Source organism: Drosophila grimshawi, unplaced genomic scaffold (assembly GCF_018153295.1).
Source record: "Drosophila grimshawi isolate 15287-2541.00 unplaced genomic scaffold, ASM1815329v1 contig_848, whole genome shotgun sequence".
In the NCBI taxonomy this organism is placed as follows: Eukaryota; Metazoa; Arthropoda; class Insecta; order Diptera; family Drosophilidae; genus Drosophila; species Drosophila grimshawi.
In genome coordinates, this window is record NW_025063692.1 from 17,083,778 (window position 1) to 17,103,047 (window position 19,270).

General features: G+C 41.7%; 8 protein-coding genes across 8 annotated transcripts; 5 read left to right on the forward strand and 3 right to left on the reverse strand.

Annotated features, from left to right (window-relative positions):
- Positions 1–649: 649 nt before the first annotated feature.
- LOC6564727 (scoloptoxin SSD14) lies at positions 650–4,830 on the forward strand. The gene is made up of 6 exons (XM_032738148.2): positions 650–838; positions 1,340–1,443; positions 2,142–2,364; positions 2,771–3,184; positions 3,342–3,986; positions 4,267–4,830. The coding sequence occupies exons 1-6, from the start codon at positions 702–704 to the stop codon at positions 4,769–4,771; spliced, it is 2,028 nt and encodes a 675-aa protein (XP_032594039.1). The 5' UTR covers positions 650–701; the 3' UTR covers positions 4,772–4,830.
- A 660-nt stretch (positions 4,831–5,490) lies between these two features.
- LOC6564726 lies at positions 5,491–7,008 on the reverse strand. The gene has a single exon (XM_001991651.2). It carries the CDS (start codon positions 6,955–6,957, stop codon positions 5,851–5,853), a length of 1,107 nt encoding a protein of 368 aa, XP_001991687.1. The 5' UTR covers positions 6,958–7,008; the 3' UTR covers positions 5,491–5,850.
- A 96-nt stretch (positions 7,009–7,104) lies between these two features.
- On the forward strand, positions 7,105–8,293 carry LOC6564725 (DNA-directed RNA polymerase III subunit RPC9). The gene is made up of 4 exons (XM_001991650.3): positions 7,105–7,366; positions 7,434–7,548; positions 7,615–7,767; positions 7,836–8,293. Exons 1-4 carry the CDS (start codon positions 7,359–7,361, stop codon positions 7,971–7,973), a joined length of 414 nt encoding a protein of 137 aa, XP_001991686.1. The 5' UTR covers positions 7,105–7,358; the 3' UTR covers positions 7,974–8,293.
- On the reverse strand, positions 7,971–8,872 carry LOC6564724 (density-regulated protein homolog). The gene is made up of 3 exons (XM_001991649.3): positions 8,676–8,872; positions 8,330–8,591; positions 7,971–8,260 (listed from the first exon to the last, which is right to left on the reverse strand). The coding sequence occupies exons 1-3, from the start codon at positions 8,784–8,786 to the stop codon at positions 8,076–8,078; spliced, it is 558 nt and encodes a 185-aa protein (XP_001991685.1). The 5' UTR covers positions 8,787–8,872; the 3' UTR covers positions 7,971–8,075.
- A 293-nt stretch (positions 8,873–9,165) lies between these two features.
- On the forward strand, positions 9,166–10,947 carry LOC6564723 (GATOR complex protein NPRL2). The gene is made up of 4 exons (XM_001991648.2): positions 9,166–9,237; positions 9,331–9,621; positions 9,675–10,181; positions 10,261–10,947. The coding sequence occupies exons 2-4, from the start codon at positions 9,475–9,477 to the stop codon at positions 10,813–10,815; spliced, it is 1,209 nt and encodes a 402-aa protein (XP_001991684.1). The 5' UTR covers positions 9,166–9,237; positions 9,331–9,474; the 3' UTR covers positions 10,816–10,947.
- A 1,555-nt stretch (positions 10,948–12,502) lies between these two features.
- Positions 12,503–15,710, forward strand: LOC6564585 (anoctamin-8). Its single transcript, XM_001991647.3, has 8 exons — positions 12,503–12,875; positions 12,960–13,099; positions 13,173–13,279; positions 13,365–13,635; positions 13,895–14,107; positions 14,172–15,142; positions 15,219–15,386; positions 15,462–15,710. The coding sequence occupies exons 1-8, from the start codon at positions 12,857–12,859 to the stop codon at positions 15,490–15,492; spliced, it is 1,920 nt and encodes a 639-aa protein (XP_001991683.2). The 5' UTR covers positions 12,503–12,856; the 3' UTR covers positions 15,493–15,710.
- A 270-nt stretch (positions 15,711–15,980) lies between these two features.
- LOC6564584 (protein singles bar) lies at positions 15,981–16,832 on the reverse strand. Its single transcript, XM_001991646.2, has 3 exons — positions 16,434–16,832; positions 16,220–16,360; positions 15,981–16,149 (listed from the first exon to the last, which is right to left on the reverse strand). The coding sequence occupies exons 1-3, from the start codon at positions 16,743–16,745 to the stop codon at positions 16,072–16,074; spliced, it is 531 nt and encodes a 176-aa protein (XP_001991682.1). The 5' UTR covers positions 16,746–16,832; the 3' UTR covers positions 15,981–16,071.
- A 1,206-nt stretch (positions 16,833–18,038) lies between these two features.
- Positions 18,039–18,386, forward strand: LOC6564583. The gene has a single exon (XM_001991645.1). The coding sequence runs from the start codon at positions 18,039–18,041 to the stop codon at positions 18,384–18,386; it is 348 nt and encodes a 115-aa protein (XP_001991681.1).
- The last annotated feature ends 884 nt before the right edge of the window (positions 18,387–19,270 follow it).

Sequence of the window (19,270 nt, forward strand, 5' to 3'; positions counted from 1 at the left end):
GCGAGCAACGCCATGAAGATGCACTCAAAAAAATACAGTTTTTGCGCCTTACTTAAAAACTTACTTTAAGCTACATATTTAATATTTTTTTTTCTGATTTTATACATTTCAGAAATATATATATTTGAAGGCGATTATGAAAAATATTCATAAATCTTCTGATATCTTCTATTTCATATTGTTGATGAAAGGCAAACATTTTCAACTATTTCGTAATTTGAAATTAAAAAGCAAAACAAAAAACGGGCATACTTTGATCTGAGTGTAGAAATAGAGTGTAGAATATGAAAGGGGTTGAGTGGCACGCCCACAAAACATGCAACCGCAACGACAATGACGGCGGCCACATCCTGCCATCAAAGTCGGCCATCAAAGCTGCTGACGTCGCTGTTGCCAATGACGCAGGCAGAGGGAAGGTTGCATAAAGCATTGGGCAGCGGGTAGAAGGGAGAGTGTGCAGCAGATGGGCAACGCCATTATTGATGCCGCATGACGGGGCGTCGATTGTCGACATTGCGGCTCGGCTGTTTAGTTAGCTTTGAGACGCGTGGAAAATCTGTTGCATATTTGCGAGCTGTGCGGCAGAGCAACAGTTGCATACACCATAGATTATTCTAAAAATTCGTATTTTCCTATTGTCCCATTGCAGAACTTGCAGCAGCAGCAACAGTAGCAGCGCAGCTACAGCGGATGCACATAAGATGGTGCACCACAGCAACGATGATGCCATGAACAAAATTCCACTCAAATCGTCCAGTGGACTGGATGACGATGAGAAGAATGGCGGCGAACTGATACAGGACACCGCCGCTGCCGAGGAGGCGCGACGCGAACAGATGTAAGTCTAATTAAATAAGGAGGCTCACTCGAAAATTGCACTGCAAAAAAGAAATTACATAGTTGTATATAGCGAAAAGGAAGTTACATTCGGGCCTGAAATTTGTGCGGAATGTGCCATAAGAAGTCCTATCTGATCTCAAAATATTGATACCCTTTTTTCACTTAAGTCATTCCGATTTGTTTTTTGTGGGAAATAAATTAAAAATTTCTTGCACTTTACAAATTTGCATAAGGTCGAAAGATTGTGAATAAAGTTTTAATAAACTAATAATAGGTGAAAGGAAACCGCGAAAGGTTGCCCGTAAAAATAGCAAAAGTTTTGGGAAATGCGGCAGACAACTAGGAAATAAATGATGCCTACTTTTTTGGGCAGTAAAACTTTGCTTAATGCTGGAAATTAGTGCTGCAATTTTGAAAGATATCAGTTAATTTTGGGTACAGGCATTTGAAATGTTTTGAATATTTAAGAAATGATGTGCATCTTTTTGTGTATTCGCAGGCGTGCGAATGTGTTGGCCTGGATGAAGAAGCTGACAATTGTGTTAATCTGCTTCATTGGCATCGCCCTGATTAGCTATGTGATCATAAGCCTGTGCTTCAGCGGTAAGTGGTAAACGGTACCAATTGACAAAGTGGCCAACAAACATCTACATACATCTCTAACCACTCACTTACAAAATGGCAACTAATATCACGATACACACACACACACACACACACATATAGTACATATATCCACACCACACGATGAACAAATGTTGCACATGAGCTTTGCATGTCTCTTCAGTCACCCGATATACCACAATCCTGCACTCTGGCACCTAGTATTCGTTATGTTAAATTTCTTCTATTGTGGCACCAAAAAATGTATTGACAACAAAACTCTTACACCTTAACTTACTAAATAACAACAACAATAATTGCACCGATAACAACAACAACAACAACAACAACAACAAAAGACTGGCCAAAGTCAACGCCCCTGCGATCCAACAACAGCACAGTTGCAACAGCAGCAACAGCAACAACAGCAACAGCAACAATTGTTGGCAGCAGTACTGCAGCAACAGATGCTGCTGCAGAGGCACCAGAGTCATCGTCAGAGTCCCCTTCACAATCAACAGCACCAGCCACAACAACAGCAGCAACAATAAGAACAACTAGCACAACTATCACACCAACAACAACAACAACAACAACAATAAGAACAAATGAAAGCACAACAACAACTACTACAACAACAACACCACCACCAAGCAATCCAAGCACAAGCCACACATTTATAACATTTACTTCAACAGATGAGCAACCGGAGCACAACGAAAGCACGGAATCAACAACAGCAACAACAGCTGAAGAGATTGCGATTGCTGGACCCGCCATCGCCGCATCCACATCCCCAACAACGCCGCCACCGTCGCCAGCAACAAATGTGGACAACAACAAGGAATTCAGTTCCACGCTGGGCGTCTTCGAGAATGCAGCCGTCTGCTCGGATATGCAGCCATGCAGTCAGATTGGCAGGTAACTAGACAAAGATCTGCACATGTGCAATATATTCATGTGCTTAATGTACAATTAAAACAATCCACAATATATAAAAAAGGCTTCAAGAAATACAAATTGAAGATCAGCGTGTTAAATCGAAATGAATTTTGGCTCTGATTACGATTTCGATTCTGAATTGCAATTGGTAAATTCCCATTACAATTCCGGTTTGAAACACTATAAAATAAAAATTACAAATTAAATGAAATAAAACATTTAAAAATGGTGTACGATTTAACCTTTAGCTCAGCTGTTATATGATATATATTTATTAGCGAAACAGTTTTCTGTGTTTCCTGAAACGTCCAAATTTTTGTTAATTATATTAAATTTGAATCTGTGCAAAAAATCAGAATTACTTATTATATTCACTCCTTCGCAGCGATATATTGGCGCGCAATGGCAGCGCTGTGGATGCAACAATTGCCACAATGCTGTGCAACGGCCTCCTGACCTCACAGAGCATGGGAATTGGCGGCGGCCTCCTGATGAATATCTATGAGCGTGAAACAGGGCAAAGCCACTACATAGACGCCCAAGTTGTAGCACCATATGCATCCAAGCAGAACATGTTTGATGATAATTACAATGCCTCCATCGTCGGACCACTGAGCATTGCGGTGCCCGGCGAGGTGATGGGCTATCATCGGGCGCACCAGAAATTTGGCAAGCTGCCCTGGCAGGACCTCGTGGCACCATCTCTAAAGCTCTGCGAGACGGGCTACCAAATGTCCAAACATCAGGAGAATTCTGTGCGCAGAACGTGGTCCCATATCAAAGATAATCCCCATTATCAGTGAGTACAAGCAATGACCATAAAGTAAAGTAAAGTAATTTTGGACTTAATTAATAAATTAAAATTATTATTATATTGTGTGCTTGATTTTAGAATATTCTTATATAGTATTTCGATTTTTTAAACAATTAAAATTAAAGCACAATGATTTTCGCAGGGTCGTTTTCCTAAATGCTGAAACCGGTGAGCAGCACGTGGAGGGAGCCTTACTGAAGCCACCGGCGAAATTGTGCAACACATATCAACTGCTGTCCGATAATGGACCGATGGACTTCTACAATGGCACTGTGGCCAAAATGCTGGCTGAGGATCTGAACGAGTTGGGCAGTATTATAACGCTAGACGATTTGGCAGCGTACACAGCCGAAATGCGATTATCCATAACATCGACATTGGGAAAGGACACACTCTATGCTGTACCGCCGGTGAGCAGTGGATCTGTCATCTCCCACATACTTAGCATTCTGGAGGGCTATAACTTAACCCGTGCCGATTTGGCCGACGAGGAATCCTATGCCCGCACCATACATCGCATTACCGAGGCACTCAAATTTGGATTCGCCCGTCGCCCCGAGCTTGGCGATCCCCGGTTTATAGATGTGCGCGAACTGGTCAGCCAGCTGAACAATCCCGATTCTGCTGCTGAGCAACGGGCCAAGATCAACGACAGTTATGTCCTCAGTGGTCCCCAAGAATACGGTGCACTGTCTAGCTACGAGGAAGATCCATATGGCACTTCAGCACTCTCAGTGATAGCACCGAATGGCGATGCCGTATCCGTGACCAGCTCCATCAATTACTAGTAAGTACTGCTGGTAAAACCAACTTCTTTACCATTTTATATACTTAACACAAAACATTTGTCCTACAATTTAAATATCAAAAAGAACAAAAAATGTTTGCATTTTACAACTAATTTCTATATATTCGAAAAGTATTTATTCTTGCCCTTAATTTGACATCAAAATTGCATTTCGATTTCTTAACTACTTTTTTTTTAATAAGACTCTTCTGAAAAGTCGAGATGTAAATCTGTGTTTAAAATTAGTTTGCCTAAATCTCTTTTGAAAAATGGTTTTCAGTTTTGGATCCGGCTTGATAGGACCACGCACTGGCATTATATTGAACGATTGCATGGCTGATTTTGCCATGAAGGGCAGTAATCAATTCAAGCTGCCAGCGTCGCCGGCAAACACAATTGAACTGCACAAGCGTCCCATGTCCTCCCAGTCGCCGATGTTATTGACGGATCAGGAGGGCAACGTACGACTGGCAATTGGTGCGGCTGGCGGCAGTAAGATATTGGCAGCTATCGTCGAGGTGGCTGCTCGATATTTGTGGCTCGGCGATGATCTGAAGGCGGCTGTCGATGCGCCGCGCTTCTACAGCCAGCTGTTTCCCGATACACTCGAATATGAGGATGGGAAGTATTCCGAGTCCCTGCTGCAGCTGCTCCAGAAGCGTGGCCACAATCTGCTGCCCTTGAAAACCACCACAGACTCCGTTGTCTGTGCGCTTGCACGTAATGCAACGGCCATCTATGCAAATGCCGATTATCGCAAGCGTGGCGGCGTTGCAGGATTCTAGAGGTGCCTCCTCCACACACACACACACACACACATGTACACACCCAGACACCCACACATGCACACTCTACACTTACACACACACAACCACACACACAACCACACACACAACCACACACACACACAGAGACACTAGCGTATCGCCAAGTGAGATTAGTTCGAGAACACATAAAATGAAGATGAGGAAGCGGAGAGTGAAAGCGAAAGCGGGGAGGAATGAAGGCGAATGCAAAAGCGAATGCGAAAGCGTATGTGGAAGTAAAAGTATTTAAGCTAGCTATCTCTTTTTTACATATATGTATGTATATCGTATGTTATATAAATTTATATGCTACCTACTACTACCTTATACAATAAAAACACAAACTTTTTTTCAACACTTGCCCTGTTTTTCATTACTTCAATAAGTTGTAGTAAAAATTCGCCTTTATAATATTATTTATACTAATATTATTTCTCTTTCCCACTTTTTTGAAAGAGTGTTCTTCCACTTTTAAAAACACATTCATAAGTTCCTTAAACTTACAAATTTAAAAATCACAACTTTGAAAACATTTCTTGTGAGTGATGCTATTATTTTTTCTCAACTTTTGACTGGGCAATTTCTCCTATAGACTTTATGGCGTCATTCTGTCTATTGCATATCTTTGGTCAACTTTATCTGACCCCCCCTTTACTAAGGCCAACAAAAGGATAGAGATCTATATGTACATATGTATATTGAGTCGACAATCATTTATTTCAACAATTTAATATTATGTGGGAATATTCACAACAAATCAATAAACTTGTTTTGTCAATCAAGATGAGCTACATTTATAATCTGTTGTTTTTGTTTCATTGTCTAGCCATTAACCATAATAGTTTAAATATTGTCGAATTAATTTAACATTATGCAAGTGTTCATTTTGCCTACAAATTACACTCAAAGTCTTGCTTCTCATTCAACACCCCGACCCTCCGTCAAAAAAAAAAAAGAGATCAGTATAAATGTACATAAATAGAAAATGCCGAACCCATTCACTATTGGCAGTAATTGGTTTAGTCAATGTTTGTTTTTTCGTGTCAGTAATCGTCTTGTCACATCGGTTTCCCATAGACCAAAACCTTGGCACGCACCGTCTTGCATCCGGAGATGTGAACATTGGACGTGCTGACAATTTCTTTAACATAACGCTCCTCCAAGTGTAGGTCTATCACTCGTGCCTCGTGTCGCACACATCTCTCCAGATCGCTGCGGTCAAATGAACGATAGGTTATCACCGTCATATCCGCCAGCTGCAGTATCACTTCTAGCCGCTTTCGATAGTATACATCTGGCAGCTTTCTAGCGTTCACATTGAACACATAGATAATTGTCAGCTGCTTCAGGTCCAGATCACTTATTTCCACATTGGCCACGTCACGCTGGGCCAGCGCCAAAGCGTTTATTATTGCCACATATTCCAAATCCCAGACGGACATGTTGTCAATAATTAACAGATTGCGACCGCAGTGCGCCAAGTTGTGAAGTATGCCCAGCACTTTCTTATAACGTGCCTCTTCCTCAATCAGATCAAAGTCATTCCAAGCAATTCTCTGCACGTTCAACTTCCATGGATACTGGTAGAACAGCAGTTGCATCGTCAAGCTTTTGCCCAAGCCCGACGTGCCCACCAGAGCAATAGAATGAAATGCTGCATGATTGGTCAGTGCCTCTTCCAGTTGTTGGAGCGCCGCATCTTGATTGATCACATCGCGGTGAATATTGTCAAAGATGTTGCGCATCGATCGGCTGCGATCGCAGTAGTTTGGCTTGTCATGGACAATGGCCTGATATTGGCGGAAGTAGTGCTGCACGAACATCGTCACCTCGGTCTGGTACAATGTGATGCAGCAGATGATGCCCAAGACCAGAAAAATGGGCAGCAGAAAATATCGAAGAAAGGAGCCCATCGGACCGGATCGATGCACATGGGCACATGGATATCCCCTCACGACCTTCGGCTTGTCTGCTGCGAATAGGCGTCGCAATCGCCGGCGGTTCCACTGTCGCTGCAGATCTGTGCAAAGAGTCCAATTGCTTTGCATATGGCTGTTTGGTAGCTGCTCGGATCGGCGTTTTAGGAAGACGCGTTGCCTTGTCTTTTGCGCTTTTATTTCGAATGGGCCGCCTTTTGCGCTTTTCTCATTGTCTGCAATGCCCATTTTCGCAAATTATCTTAAAATTAAAATTTAATCTAAGCAATTTATGAAGAGAGCAACTGAGACTGCCAAGAATTTCAATTTGAAGTACATCAAAATTACTTGATATATCGATAGATCGATGACTGTTTCTGTGAGCGTATGCATCGAATACAGAATGCACGGGCATACATGTGCGAAAATAATTACTTTGTTGCATCAAATGCTGGAGCAGTTAAATTAACTTACAGTTCAGAAAAGCATTATGGAGCGCAACGGTTTTTAATAATATAAAATACCGAATCGCGCTTGTTGGCGCCAAAATAATTGTACTCGGTACAAATCGATACTGCAATTTCTACTCGATGCCACTCGTTTTGGCCGCAGTCGTTTTGTTCACAAATCGCTAGAAGCTAAATAATAAAATGGAAACGTAAGTGATGTGTTAAATATTGAGCATAATTCGTATCTTAACGTGATATTACGACTATTTATTAAAGTGTCAATGCCACATACGCATACATCACAAATCTGGAGGTGATGAATATTCTGCAAACGATCAAGAGCACCAAAAAGAAGTTTGGCATGCGCAACTTGGCGACGGTTACCTACGAAGTAATAACAATAATAATAATAGTTATAACAATAGAGATAAATATGTGCGTGTATCTATTTCAACAGGCCCTGCAGTATCTGGAGGAGTCGCCGTGCAAAACGCAGACATGCGACTCCATCAAGAGTTATCTGCGTGATCTGGGCGCCTATGGATTGATGCCACACGAGATGCTCCAAATGGTTAATGATCCGCCAACAAGTGCGCTGCACACACAGCTGGTAAGCATTAGTCCAACTCCTACTCGGCTCCAGCATTAGTTTCAATTGTGTGTGCATGTTTTGTTTAGCTGATTGATGACAACAAGGTGCCGCTGACCGACGAGGAGAACGAGGCCATCATTGAGCTGACGCACAAGCATTTCCATTTCATTGGTGGCGATCAGAACGGATTGCAGCAGGAGGAGGCCCAACAACAGCAGCAGTGATTTTTTTTATTTTATTATATTATTTTAAATTAGTGCATGTGATTTTCGTATAAAATAAGCACAATTTCAGTAAGTAAGCAGCGAAGGATTTGACTTTTTTGATTAGCGCTTCAGATCGCCTAGATCCGCGATTACATCCTCATCGATTTCTGCCCACTTGTCGGGAATGACATCGAAGAGCTCATCCTTAACGTCGCCCTGAATAACAATCTCATCGTCACCAGTGACTGAGGAGCCGCAAGCGAACTTTGTGCCAAAAAATTTGGCAGCCACTTTGAGATCAATATCTGTGAGCAAAAAGAATAAACATTTAATTACAAGTTGGTTTCGTGTATGTGGATATGAAGAACACCGACCAAAGGTACTCAGTCCAGTGACGACCGTAACGGACTTCTTTTTGCCGCGGGCAGCACGTGAGACACAGATGCGCTTTGGGACATCTTCCTTCTTTTTGACACGGAGCAATCCTTTGCCGCCGCGCTTCTGGCGCTTCTTGTCGTCGTCTGTGCCATCGGCGGCTGCCTGCTCCTCCTCGATTTTCAATCGCTCGAAATCATCGGGCAGATTGCGCTCCAGCCACTCCTTGCACTTCTCGTACTCCGGATAGTATTCACAATACTGCAAATGAATAAATAAATGAAAAATCGTTCAACAATTTTCGCACTAGTCTTGGAATTGAAAGTAAATTTTCAGCCGTCTCACCTCTATTGGCATTGTGCAGTGACCGCAATATTTCATGGCTATGGGATAGGTAACATTGTCCCGCGGACCCACCTTGAGTCGCTCAGCAACGTTTGCGGTTTCGTTCGTCATTTAATTAATTATTTATTATTTATTTTAACTATGCAAACTAGACTGTGGCAATAAATTCAGCATGTAAGAAATTATCGAACAGGCACTAAGTAATCGATGTTTCGATAGTGCCGACCGGTAATCGGTTTCTGCATCTTGCAACACTGATTGGACTGGGCTGGACACTTTAAATGTGGTTCCAATAAGCAAATTGATTAGAAGAATGTTGTAGAGCAATAACTAGATGTACATTATGTTCATTGCGTATTTTCGCCGTTTAATCAACGCAGATATAGGAATTTCAGGGTTGCAGTTCCAAAGATCATTCCGATCGAACTAGTTCAAGGTTCAATGAAAAATAATCAATGAAATGCGCTTAGAAGCAAGCGGTTGTGTCACAACTTTAAGCTGGACTCAAATTGTGTTCTGTAATTATTTGCACCCATGGACGCTGACATCCATAAGGATATAAGTATGATATTACTTGTTTGTAACTAAAAAGAGAATTGTTTATAAACATTGTATATATATATATAAAAACTATGCCTGAACTTATGACGTATAGCGCAGCGAAAGAGAGCGTAAAGCTGCGTATAACCTTTGCTCGTAATAATCGCAAGCGGAGAGATATTGTGATTTGGGCAAAAGTTCACAAACATGGTTCAGATTTGAAAAAATGCGGTGATTGTGTAGACGGGTGGACCTCAAAATGATGCACGCCCACACAAATGAGGGCGGGCCCGTTGCCAGCAGCAGCACCGGCGGCGGCAGTGGCAGCGCCAGCACTGAAGGCAAAATCCGCTGCATTTTTCTGGGTGAATTTGACACCACGGCGGGCTTCAAAATCAGCTGTCAGGTAAGCGCATTAAGCTTCAAGAAATAAATAGGAAAGAGATTTCCATTTCACAGGTGCCGGAGAATTACATCTCGAAGGAGGTGTTTGATGCGATCAACGTTTATATTATACCAAAACCGCCGCTGCAACGCTGCAATCTGACGGTGAATGTGATGGATGTGAAAATTGTTGGTTATCCCGTTGGCATACAGGATCAGCAGAAGTATACTCGCAATGAGTTCATCTTTAATTTGTGCTTCGTCTGCGATTCGCGTTCCCGATCCGTGCAATATGAGCCCGTGGTGAAGAAACTGTCCGAGTATCTTATCATGATGGAGGAGGAGTCGTGCTTCCTGTCGCGCGAGGACGACAAACTGAGGCTGCAGCACATCTTTGAGACGGTGCTGCGGGATCTGAACGAGCGCAAAGTAGCCACCATTGTCGAGGGCGATAACACCATCTATCTGAAGATTGTTATGCATAAGCCGGATCCGCCACCGGTCAAGGATCATATGGTGCCCCTATTGCTGGCTAATCTCCGTGATACGCCGCTAGAGAACTGGGACCTGACCACACAGCAGGTAAATTAATGAATCTGAACGTCTAACTTGGACAAATGAATAAATCGAATATTCAAAATCCATTTCCATTTTTGCGTAGATCTTGCCGTATATCAATGGGATCAATCATGTGGCACGAATCGCCGCCGAAGCTGATGTGGAGACGGATCTGGTGAAGTCTTGCATACAGAATCTAGTCTACTATGGCGTCGTCCAGCTGCTGCCCATACTGAAGTATAGCAATGTGTACATGACACAGAACCTCAAGCATCTTATCCAGAGTGCGGCACTGAGCAATGCCTGTCGCAAATATGTCGCACTGCAGCCGGACAAATTGTTACCCAGTGTGCAGAGAATCTTTCAGTTCTATGCATCGATGACGCACGGCGTCACCTTGCGTGCCATCTGCCAGCGCTTGTGTCCGCAACACCACAATATCGATGAGCGTAAAATGGTCATTTTTGGGCTGCAGCACAAATTCATTCGCTGCATACACAAATATCCGGTATTCACCGGCTCGGTGCCATCGGCCAGGCAGAAGATGTACACGGGCCTCATCAGTTTCGATGAGATCTGCTGCAAGACGGGACTCTCGCCATACACCATCGAGAAGGACATTGAGAAGGATACGAATGTCACTGTGATTTGGAAGTAATAGTTTAATAAGTCGTCTTCTATCTGTCTCTGTTGAGAAATTTGTACTTTATAGCTACTATATATGTGTATTTGTGTTTAAATGTTATCTTTGTAGCTTAGCATATTAAAAAATTGGTAGAAGCTCGGAAAAGTCGAGAAATTGTCGCATTTGCAGACATATCGATACTCAATTATCGTATGCCACAACCAAAAGTGAGATTTAAAGGGCCACATTGCTGAAAAGCGGGAGGAAGTTGGCAGGGTCAGCTACACCAGCGTTGTATGTGAGGACATTCTCCGCAAGGTGGCGACTGAGGGTTAGGGACAAGAACACATGTGGAAAAGAAAAAAACCCAGTGAGGCAGGTCGTGGTCCATAGCGCTTACATTTGTGTGTTCAAGTACATTTAGGAGTGCCTTGACCCTCCATATTCGATAGACCTTGTGAAGCCAAATTCGGCGTGTGTCTGTTTGAATAAATGTTGTGCTGTGCTAATTTTGTGGTTTATGTTTAGGTGGCCGACGGCAGGTCACGCCGCAATTGTGCAATTTATGTCATATGCTCCGAAGTTGATGCAACAACGACCTGGCCGTCGCGCAAAGATTGCTGGCTACGCCCTCGAAGCTACTGCGAGGAAACACTGGGCAAATACACCATCCCCTGATATTGGCAGCGCGCAAGCGCACCGACGGTATTTCTTCAGCCGGTGAGTGCCTTTCGATATGGAATAAGTGCCATCGGGATAAGCCTTCAGTAATCAGCCACGTAGCTCGAGCGGAATACACTCAATCGACCCAGAATCCAAATTAAACTACAAATTGTAAAAAAAAAAAAAAACGGCAAAGAGAAACACATGTCAAAAAAAAAATCAGATCCACGCCCTGTCGAGTGCGAGTCGACTGCGCGCATGTGAGCAGTGCTCCAGCACACCCACCCCTCCTCCAGTACATTTATGTAAATGTTGAATTAAGCAAATTTGTTGAACGTTATGTTAAGCTATGCGTTATTTATGTTAATGTAATTATTTATTCCCGCATCTAATATTAATTTAAATTTCTAAGTTAACCGTGCTCGTCAACAAAATCCGGCGTCCGGATTTTTGCCAAATTGCGGAATCCATTTTTTTGCACGAGATCCCGGACTTATCGTTTCGAAGTCATTGGGATTAATACCAGTACGCAGTTCGAAAACCCAATTTCATTTGCTTCAACAACAGTGTCAAAAAGCATTCGAAATGACCAAAAAATGCCAATCTGAGGCGAAGAGCTTCAACCTATTGCTATTCTTACCATAACTCATAATGTTTTTGCTTTTGATCTACAAGGGCACGTTAGAATATGGGCCAGCCATTAATTTTGCGCGTACAAACAAAAGTCGAACAGCTGTTCATAAATTGCACACAATTTTACAGTGTGGATTTCAGTTTGCTTTCTTCCGCCAGCTGTTTCACAGCGTTTATTTTTCTGCGAAGAATATATATTTGAAGCCAGCGAGTTTTAATTCAATATTTCACCAAAAACAAATACACCATTATGCTGAACTATTTGCATTTTATTGTGGTCAGCATACTGGCCGTTAAACTCGAGAAACAGTCCGTTGATCAGCTGTTTTGCGTGACTCTGTGACGTCAGCATGAGTGAAGGGGACAACAAGCCAATGTGCCAGCCAAAATAAATATATATACATATATATACATATTGTACATATGAATGCGAAAGCACAACAACAGCAACCACAACGAGATAAACCGGCAATAACCAGAGAAATATTAAAATAGCCACAATCTCTGGCACTCTCGCTGACCATGTTTTGAAATCTTTTGGCGTTATTAAAGCATTTTTCTTGCTGCCATTGCCGACAAACACAATATTTCTACACGCACACAAACGTTCATGTGTCTCTGCAGCAATATAGAGTATATATACATATTATATATCTCTATATATGCGTGCGTAACTGATTCTATATAGAGAGACACTTAGTTGCCGCTTTGTCAAAATTCGGGCATTGTTATTCGCATCTGCAGCAGCATTCAGCTACGACGACTCAATTCATAAATAATGTCCGAAGATGCCAAGAGTGAGTAATATGTTCATATATATAGAAATATATATGTGTTTACGTTTATGGATATATCTGAATCTATATATGAATATGATGCAGGTCCACGCACCCGAAACATCATTGAAAATCAATTGTTTCGCCGTCAGCGCAGTCTTAAGCTTGAGGCCCTTCAAAGGCAGCGCTCACAATTTGGCAGCCTCGACGACAGCTGCGACGAAGAAGCGGAAACGCTCGACAAGGTTTGCGTATTCGTGTGCAATAAATGCGAATTAAATGATATTCATATTCACATGTATTGCACAATTGTTGCAGACGTATATTGTCATTATATTCACGGAGAAGGCCAAGCCGCGTCACTGCCAGGATGTGGTAAAAATCATTGAGGAGTTTGGCATACAAACTACACTCGAAATTGTTAGGTAAGTGTGCACTCTCTTTCTATCTCGCTCTCTTTCTATCTCTTGGTCGTTCTCATTATTATTATACTCGACAATTGTGTTGTAGCAAAACCGAAAAGTATTTATATCTGACGGCCAACTTGGATACACTGTTGCGTCTGGCCGATGCGGCAGAACTGGAGAAAAGGACCACCACGGGCAGCATGCAAAAGTTCAATCATGGCTGCGTCTCTGACTTCTTGCTGCCGGGCATGAGCAAAGAGCAGATACTCCAATTTTGCGAGATTCCCGTACTGATCAAAGATGTTGTTGAGCCGCCAATTAGATCCTACATACAGAAAGGTTACATCGAGGACATGTTTCCATTGCATGATATTGTATGTAATTGTACCCAAGAGGATGTTTCAGAATTCCATTCGAAATCCATTCATATGTTATGTATGCAAAATACTGCCAGTCTTCAATATATCTCTAAAGTTATATGGGAATTGTTTTGAAGTTGATTTGCATTTGATATACACTTTAATGGAGTTTCGATATATAATTCTTTAGTGAAGATGCATTTGTGTGTATCTCTTTTGCTGTCTTTCATTCTAATCGAATCTTATTATAAATATATGTATGTATATATTACAGCTATATCTGGATCGATTCAATCTGAATCTCAAACGTACCACGTTGCCGATTGAAGATATACGCAACTACTTTGGCTCCAGCATTGGTCTTTATTTTGGCTTTATTGAGTTCTATACGAAGGCGCTTGTGTTTCCAGCAATCTTTGGCCTGGTGCAATGCCTGATGGATCTCAATCTGTCACTGGTATGCGGCTTCTATGTGATCTGGACGACAGTGAGTGCGATCGAGCTGAGACACAATTTTAAAGATGACTTGCTTAGTGGTAACGTTCCTTTAGATCTTTCTGGAGTTGTGGAAGCGTAAGTGTGCTGGCTATTCGTATCGTTGGGGCACCATTGAGATGAGCAGCTTGGATAAACCGCGTGCCGCCTATCAAGGTCAACTGAAGCCGGATCCTATAACTGGCAAAATGACACTGCATTATCCGATGCGTTACACGTACCTGCAAATGTATTGCATTTCGTATCCGGTGGTGCTGGGCTGTGTGGTGGCTGCCGCCTGGTTTGCTCTATATCAGTTCCAAATTGAGGCCGAAGTTTTGGCGGATTTCGGTGCAGACTCATGGCTGCTTTATATCCCCGTCATCGTGCAGTCCATGCTAATTGCGATCTTTTCGTGGGCGTACGAGAAGCTTGCCACATTCCTCACCAATCTGGAGAATCATCGAACACGTTCGCAGTACGAACGGCATCGGGTCAATAAGCTGATGATTTTCGAGATTGTTAACAATTTCTTTTCACAGTTTTATATTGCGTTCGTGCTGCAGGATCTCAAGCAACTCAAATACCAGCTGATGATGCAGCTGCTCATCTTTCAGCTGGTGTGTATAGCTCAGGAAATTGGCATTCCCCTGATGGCCGTGCTGCGCCAGATGTACGCTAAATATCGCCACACCGAAGTGGACCCAAACAAATTGAGCGCGGTTGGCAATAAGTCACGGTACGAGCAGTCATTCTACGAGTCTGGCCTGGATTCCTATCATTCCACCTACGAGGATTATCTGCAGGTGTGCATTCAGTTTGGCTACGTGGTGCTCTTTGCTGCCGTTGCGCCCTTCGCCGCCATCGGTGCTTTAGTCAACAACGTGTTTGCCGTGCACATTGACATATTTAAGCTGTGCAACATCTTCAAGCGACCCTTTGGGCGTCGCGCTAAAAATATTGGCGCTTGGCAGTTGGCTTTTGAGCTGATCTCGGTCATGTCGCTGATGAGCAACTGTGGCCTGCTCTTTCTCCAGCCGGATGTCAAGTGAGTAGCTGTCGTGTTTGAATACCTTTGGTATTGCATATTTTTCTTTTCCAACATATACTAAACTTTATTTCAGGCAATTCTTTTCGCACTGGGTGCCTTCAATGCCGGATCTATCGTTTGTCATCTTTGAGCATCTACTGCTGGGCCTTAAATTTCTAATACACAAGGCGATTCACGAGCGTCCACGATGGGTGCGCATTGGACTACTCAAAGCCGACTACGAGACTAGCCAGGCGCTGAAGTAAATCACAATTTATTTTGCCCGATTCCGTCTATTTCAGTTATTAAATATGTTTGTAACTTTTACATTTTCTAGAAAATTCAAAGCAGCCAAGAAAATGCCTTAGTGGTGAGTGGACTCCCTCAATCAGTTGGCTGTCGCCAATGGTGCCTTATCGGCTGCAAGTCAATGCAAAACAATTCAAAGCAAGCACAAATCAAACGAACCAGTCCATTTAAATATACACACATGCATACACTTTAAATGCTTTTTGTACTTAATTTTATTATTACATACATTATATATTTATCATACCTAATTGCATAAATGCGTCCAAAAACCATATTTAAATCGTTATTACTATATGGGCTCTGGGCTTTTTTTTGTCTTCTAGGTCCCAGAGAGATCCATGGCAGCGTTTCCAAATCTTACTAATATGTAGAGCCACAATAAATCAGTTATTCTACATATATATATATATATATATATATATATATATTTATTTTAAAGTCATCTTGTGTAATTCACATATATAAAATTGTCTGCAATTTGTGTCTTATACATATTTAGAAAACTTATTTATACATGTATTTATATTTGATTTAAATACTGGCAGTAAGTTAACCAAAATCCAATCGCGTAATTTTTTACTACAATTAAAAAATATTTAATACTAGGCTTACATATCCATGTTCATAACGAATGTCTAGCGATGGCCACGAAAATGCTTAAAGGCGACAAAGGCGTCGATGGCATGTAGAAGTCCTGCCGCATAACCCATGTACTGCAGAGTATGTAAAAATAATAATATTGAAATATTTCCTTATGCCACTAGAGTACAAATAGAGGCTTACGTAAGTGGCTGTCATAGCTGGATATGCCCAGAATCCAGGACGAACCAGAAACTGAGGATGCAACCAGACGACGCAGGCAAATCCCATATAGCTGGCTGAACTGAAGTACATGCAGCTCGCCATCGCATTGAACAGCGTCTCCTGTACAATGTCAAAGTTTATTTTTAGCCCAATGAGAGATGTACATATGTATGTATGTATTATGTGTGCTTACAAATAGTGACTGTCGAATGAGACCATAAGATTTATCCGAGAAGCAGTAGCTTATTAGCAGTAGGACTGTTGTGGTGAAGCAATGTCCAGTTGTTACCAAGAAACTGGTCAGCGCCGGGCCAATGGAGTCAGCGTATGGCACACCATATTTGATAAGCAGGCCCTCGCACAAAATGGCCAGACCTAGCTGCATGAGTTTCATGAGTCCCAACCGGGAGAGCACAAAGTCAAAATTGATACAAGTGAAGACGCGACAGCAGCAGATCTTAATGCCAAGTGGCTGGCTCATGCCGCGCACACCAAAGGAAGCCATCGTTTCTAAACAGCGGTCTGTAATACACTAAGACGCAAAATTTGCTCCTCGATTGCTTTCAGTTGCACAAAAAACAAAGAGCGGATGCAGCGCGTCTATAAATAGAGATGCCTGCCTCCAAGCAGTGCCAGCTGCGCTGTGCTTGTAAATAAAATGTGACTTAAAAATAACAAAGATGGAGCTGATTTTATTTTTGCCGTTTCTGAAAGTAAGATCAACTTCTGTTTTATTTTTCAGAAATATATTTCTTAGTAATAGAAAGAGTTATTAGTATGGATTCTTTCTAAAATTCAGAAAACAAGGTTCGACTTAGCGTAGTAAAAAATGTACTTTGGAATTAAGAAAAGAAAACAAAATATGTTTTTTTCATTATAGATTACTATATTTTCAAATTTGTCAATTCATTTTTAACTATCTGAGGTAAATACTATTTAGCCTGTAGCTTAGGCATTTAAATTAATTTATATATACATAAATATATATACATATATTCAATACTTAAATTTAGGTTTTGATCTTTTAGTGAAGACTCCTTAAGTTATCTGTCTTAAATATCAAACTTTTGCATTGTTATCATGAGCGATATACATTATCTATTAAATAACTTAATTGGTTTTGCAGCATATCAAACTACTGCAAAGTCTTCGGATTTCAATTGCTCGTAGTATTCCCCTGTTTTTGGGCGATGGTAATTTTATAAACATGCCAATATAATTTGGTTGCCCTTAAATTGTTTGCCATTTAAATTTGAGCGATGAAATGCTGCCAACGCTCAGATTTTCGTTTAGTTTCAAGGAAGCGGAGGAGATCCTTAAACTTATTCTTTAAACTTATTTATTTCTGGCTTTCACATAAATCCAGCCAAATTGATGATCAAATTGTTATTCTTGAATCTTTGAACACTTTGAATGCCAATCAATTTTTTTTTGCTCCAAAACAGGTGTCCATTTGAGATCCGCAAGGATATGTCCCATTCCTTTTGTTTTAATAAAATATCTCCAGCTTGCAGAAATCCTTACAGATGTTCAAAGGAAAGTGTGTGTATCAGAATCGCAATGACCAACTCTGTTTATGAGGAAGACTTTGAAGCTTTGTCCAGGATATACAGATCAGTCTGTTGAGTTTATTTGTGTCGGTCAGAGCAGCCAGTGCGCCATCGTTCAGGCGCTTGGCTTGTCAGTGAGTTCAAATTTCAGCTCACACGCCCATAGACTGTAGTTAAAAACAAATTTTTGTTTCGAACGACCCAAAAGATCCAAATTTCTGTTAGGCAAACTCAAATTATCTGGCGAGATGTGCTTGCCGTACGTGGGTAAACTGTTTGGCGGCGGTCATCGCCGGCGGAACAGTGCAATTGAGTCGCCACGGTCCAGTCTTGCGCCGACACCGCAGCCATCGAATGTGACCATTCAGACCACAAATAACGCCAATGCCAACACAAACACCGCAATCGCCGCTTTGAAGAAGGACTCCATAGTGCTGGTCAATGCTGCAAGTGTGAAGGATGCCACCGGCACGACTGTGGCCCAGGCAGCCAGCAGTCAAGTACGCCAAGCGACGGTTCGCGACTCGAAGCCAACATCCTGGTTGGAGTTCCTTGGTATAAATAGGGGAAAGAAGGGCAGTGCTGATTCGCTCTAGATTTACTCAATTGATGTCCAACGCTCAGATTTCGATCATACAAACATATATCGATATTCAATACTGACGATTATTGGATCACAAAATCACGATGATAATTGATAAGAAGTTTGCCAAATAAATAGAAGAAATAAAAACAATAAAATTTGGAAACACAAACACAGCCCACGAAAGTATATGCAATATATCGTCTTCAACTTTATCCAGAGTATATTGGATAAAGATAGAGGATATCGATGTAATCGATAATTGCAAATTGCAATTACCTGTTATCCCCCACCCTATCATAGAAATCGGAAAAGACTATATCTTCCGTAGTTTCTGAGTTAAAAGCATCAAACTTGGGAGATATATTAAACAAATTTTATGGCCTCGTCCATACCGGTCCCCATAATATATTTCTGAAAGTGTAGATCTATAAAACCAATATCTCCCATAATGAATGCCATGGGATTCATGAGGCAGACTATGAAAGTCTGGAGATCTATTCTGTCGGCTTTAAAACACTATTTGATGGATCAAAAGGAGGCAACTTTTGTCTGAACTTTCGAAGCGTAAAAGGACAAGTTTAAGTGGCCCAAATGAACTATCTCTCCCTTCATACATGCCCACAAAGTTCGTATCTACTACTAAACCCGTCTCTACAAATGCCAGAAAGACGTGATGAAAATGATGTCATTCCCATGGATGTTGTTGCTTGTATCCCCGAAAAAGTTGTCGATTCGGTGATTGTTAACACCATTTTTGCAATTAAATGTTCTTTTAACCAAAGCATTAGCTCCATCGGACGCGGCTGTTAAGTTTCCTCACATGATCCTTGTAGATGTTCCACCTATAAAACATGTATTTGATTCAAGGCTTTCCTCTAATACCACATCTGACGA

Excerpts from the sequence above, each read along its gene's own strand:
- LOC6564727 (XM_032738148.2), top strand. The coding sequence starts at position 702 with ATGGTGCACCACAGCAACGATGATGCCATGAACAAAATTCCACTCAAA. Across the intron at positions 1,444-2,141 it reads CATAAGCCTGTGCTTCAGCG|ATGAGCAACCGGAGCACAAC; the intron begins GTAAGTGGTAAA and ends TTACTTCAACAG. Across the intron at positions 3,185-3,341 it reads AAAGATAATCCCCATTATCA|GGTCGTTTTCCTAAATGCTG; the intron begins GTGAGTACAAGC and ends TGATTTTCGCAG.
- LOC6564726 (XM_001991651.2), bottom strand. The coding sequence starts at position 6,957 with ATGGGCATTGCAGACAATGAGAAAAGCGCAAAAGGCGGCCCATTCGAA.
- LOC6564725 (XM_001991650.3), top strand. Across the intron at positions 7,549-7,614 it reads TGGCGACGGTTACCTACGAA|GCCCTGCAGTATCTGGAGGA; the intron begins GTAATAACAATA and ends CTATTTCAACAG. Across the intron at positions 7,768-7,835 it reads GTGCGCTGCACACACAGCTG|CTGATTGATGACAACAAGGT; the intron begins GTAAGCATTAGT and ends TGTTTTGTTTAG.
- LOC6564724 (XM_001991649.3), bottom strand. The coding sequence starts at position 8,786 with ATGACGAACGAAACCGCAAACGTTGCTGAGCGACTCAAGGTGGGTCCG. Across the intron at positions 8,592-8,675 it reads ACTGCACAATGCCAATAGAG|TATTGTGAATACTATCCGGA; the intron begins GTGAGACGGCTG and ends ATTCATTTGCAG. Across the intron at positions 8,261-8,329 it reads CACTGGACTGAGTACCTTTG|ATATTGATCTCAAAGTGGCT; the intron begins GTCGGTGTTCTT and ends TTTTGCTCACAG.
- LOC6564723 (XM_001991648.2), top strand. The coding sequence starts at position 9,475 with ATGATGCACGCCCACACAAATGAGGGCGGGCCCGTTGCCAGCAGCAGC. Across the intron at positions 9,622-9,674 it reads GCTTCAAAATCAGCTGTCAG|GTGCCGGAGAATTACATCTC; the intron begins GTAAGCGCATTA and ends TCCATTTCACAG. Across the intron at positions 10,182-10,260 it reads GGGACCTGACCACACAGCAG|ATCTTGCCGTATATCAATGG; the intron begins GTAAATTAATGA and ends ATTTTTGCGTAG.
- LOC6564585 (XM_001991647.3), top strand. Across the intron at positions 13,100-13,172 it reads AAGCGGAAACGCTCGACAAG|ACGTATATTGTCATTATATT; the intron begins GTTTGCGTATTC and ends CAATTGTTGCAG. Across the intron at positions 13,636-13,894 it reads TGTTTCCATTGCATGATATT|CTATATCTGGATCGATTCAA; the intron begins GTATGTAATTGT and ends TATATATTACAG.
- LOC6564584 (XM_001991646.2), bottom strand. The coding sequence starts at position 16,745 with ATGGCTTCCTTTGGTGTGCGCGGCATGAGCCAGCCACTTGGCATTAAG. Across the intron at positions 16,361-16,433 it reads TCATTCGACAGTCACTATTT|GAGACGCTGTTCAATGCGAT; the intron begins GTAAGCACACAT and ends GACATTGTACAG. Across the intron at positions 16,150-16,219 it reads CAGCTATGACAGCCACTTAC|TACATGGGTTATGCGGCAGG; the intron begins GTAAGCCTCTAT and ends CATACTCTGCAG.
- LOC6564583 (XM_001991645.1), top strand. The coding sequence starts at position 18,039 with ATGTGCTTGCCGTACGTGGGTAAACTGTTTGGCGGCGGTCATCGCCGG.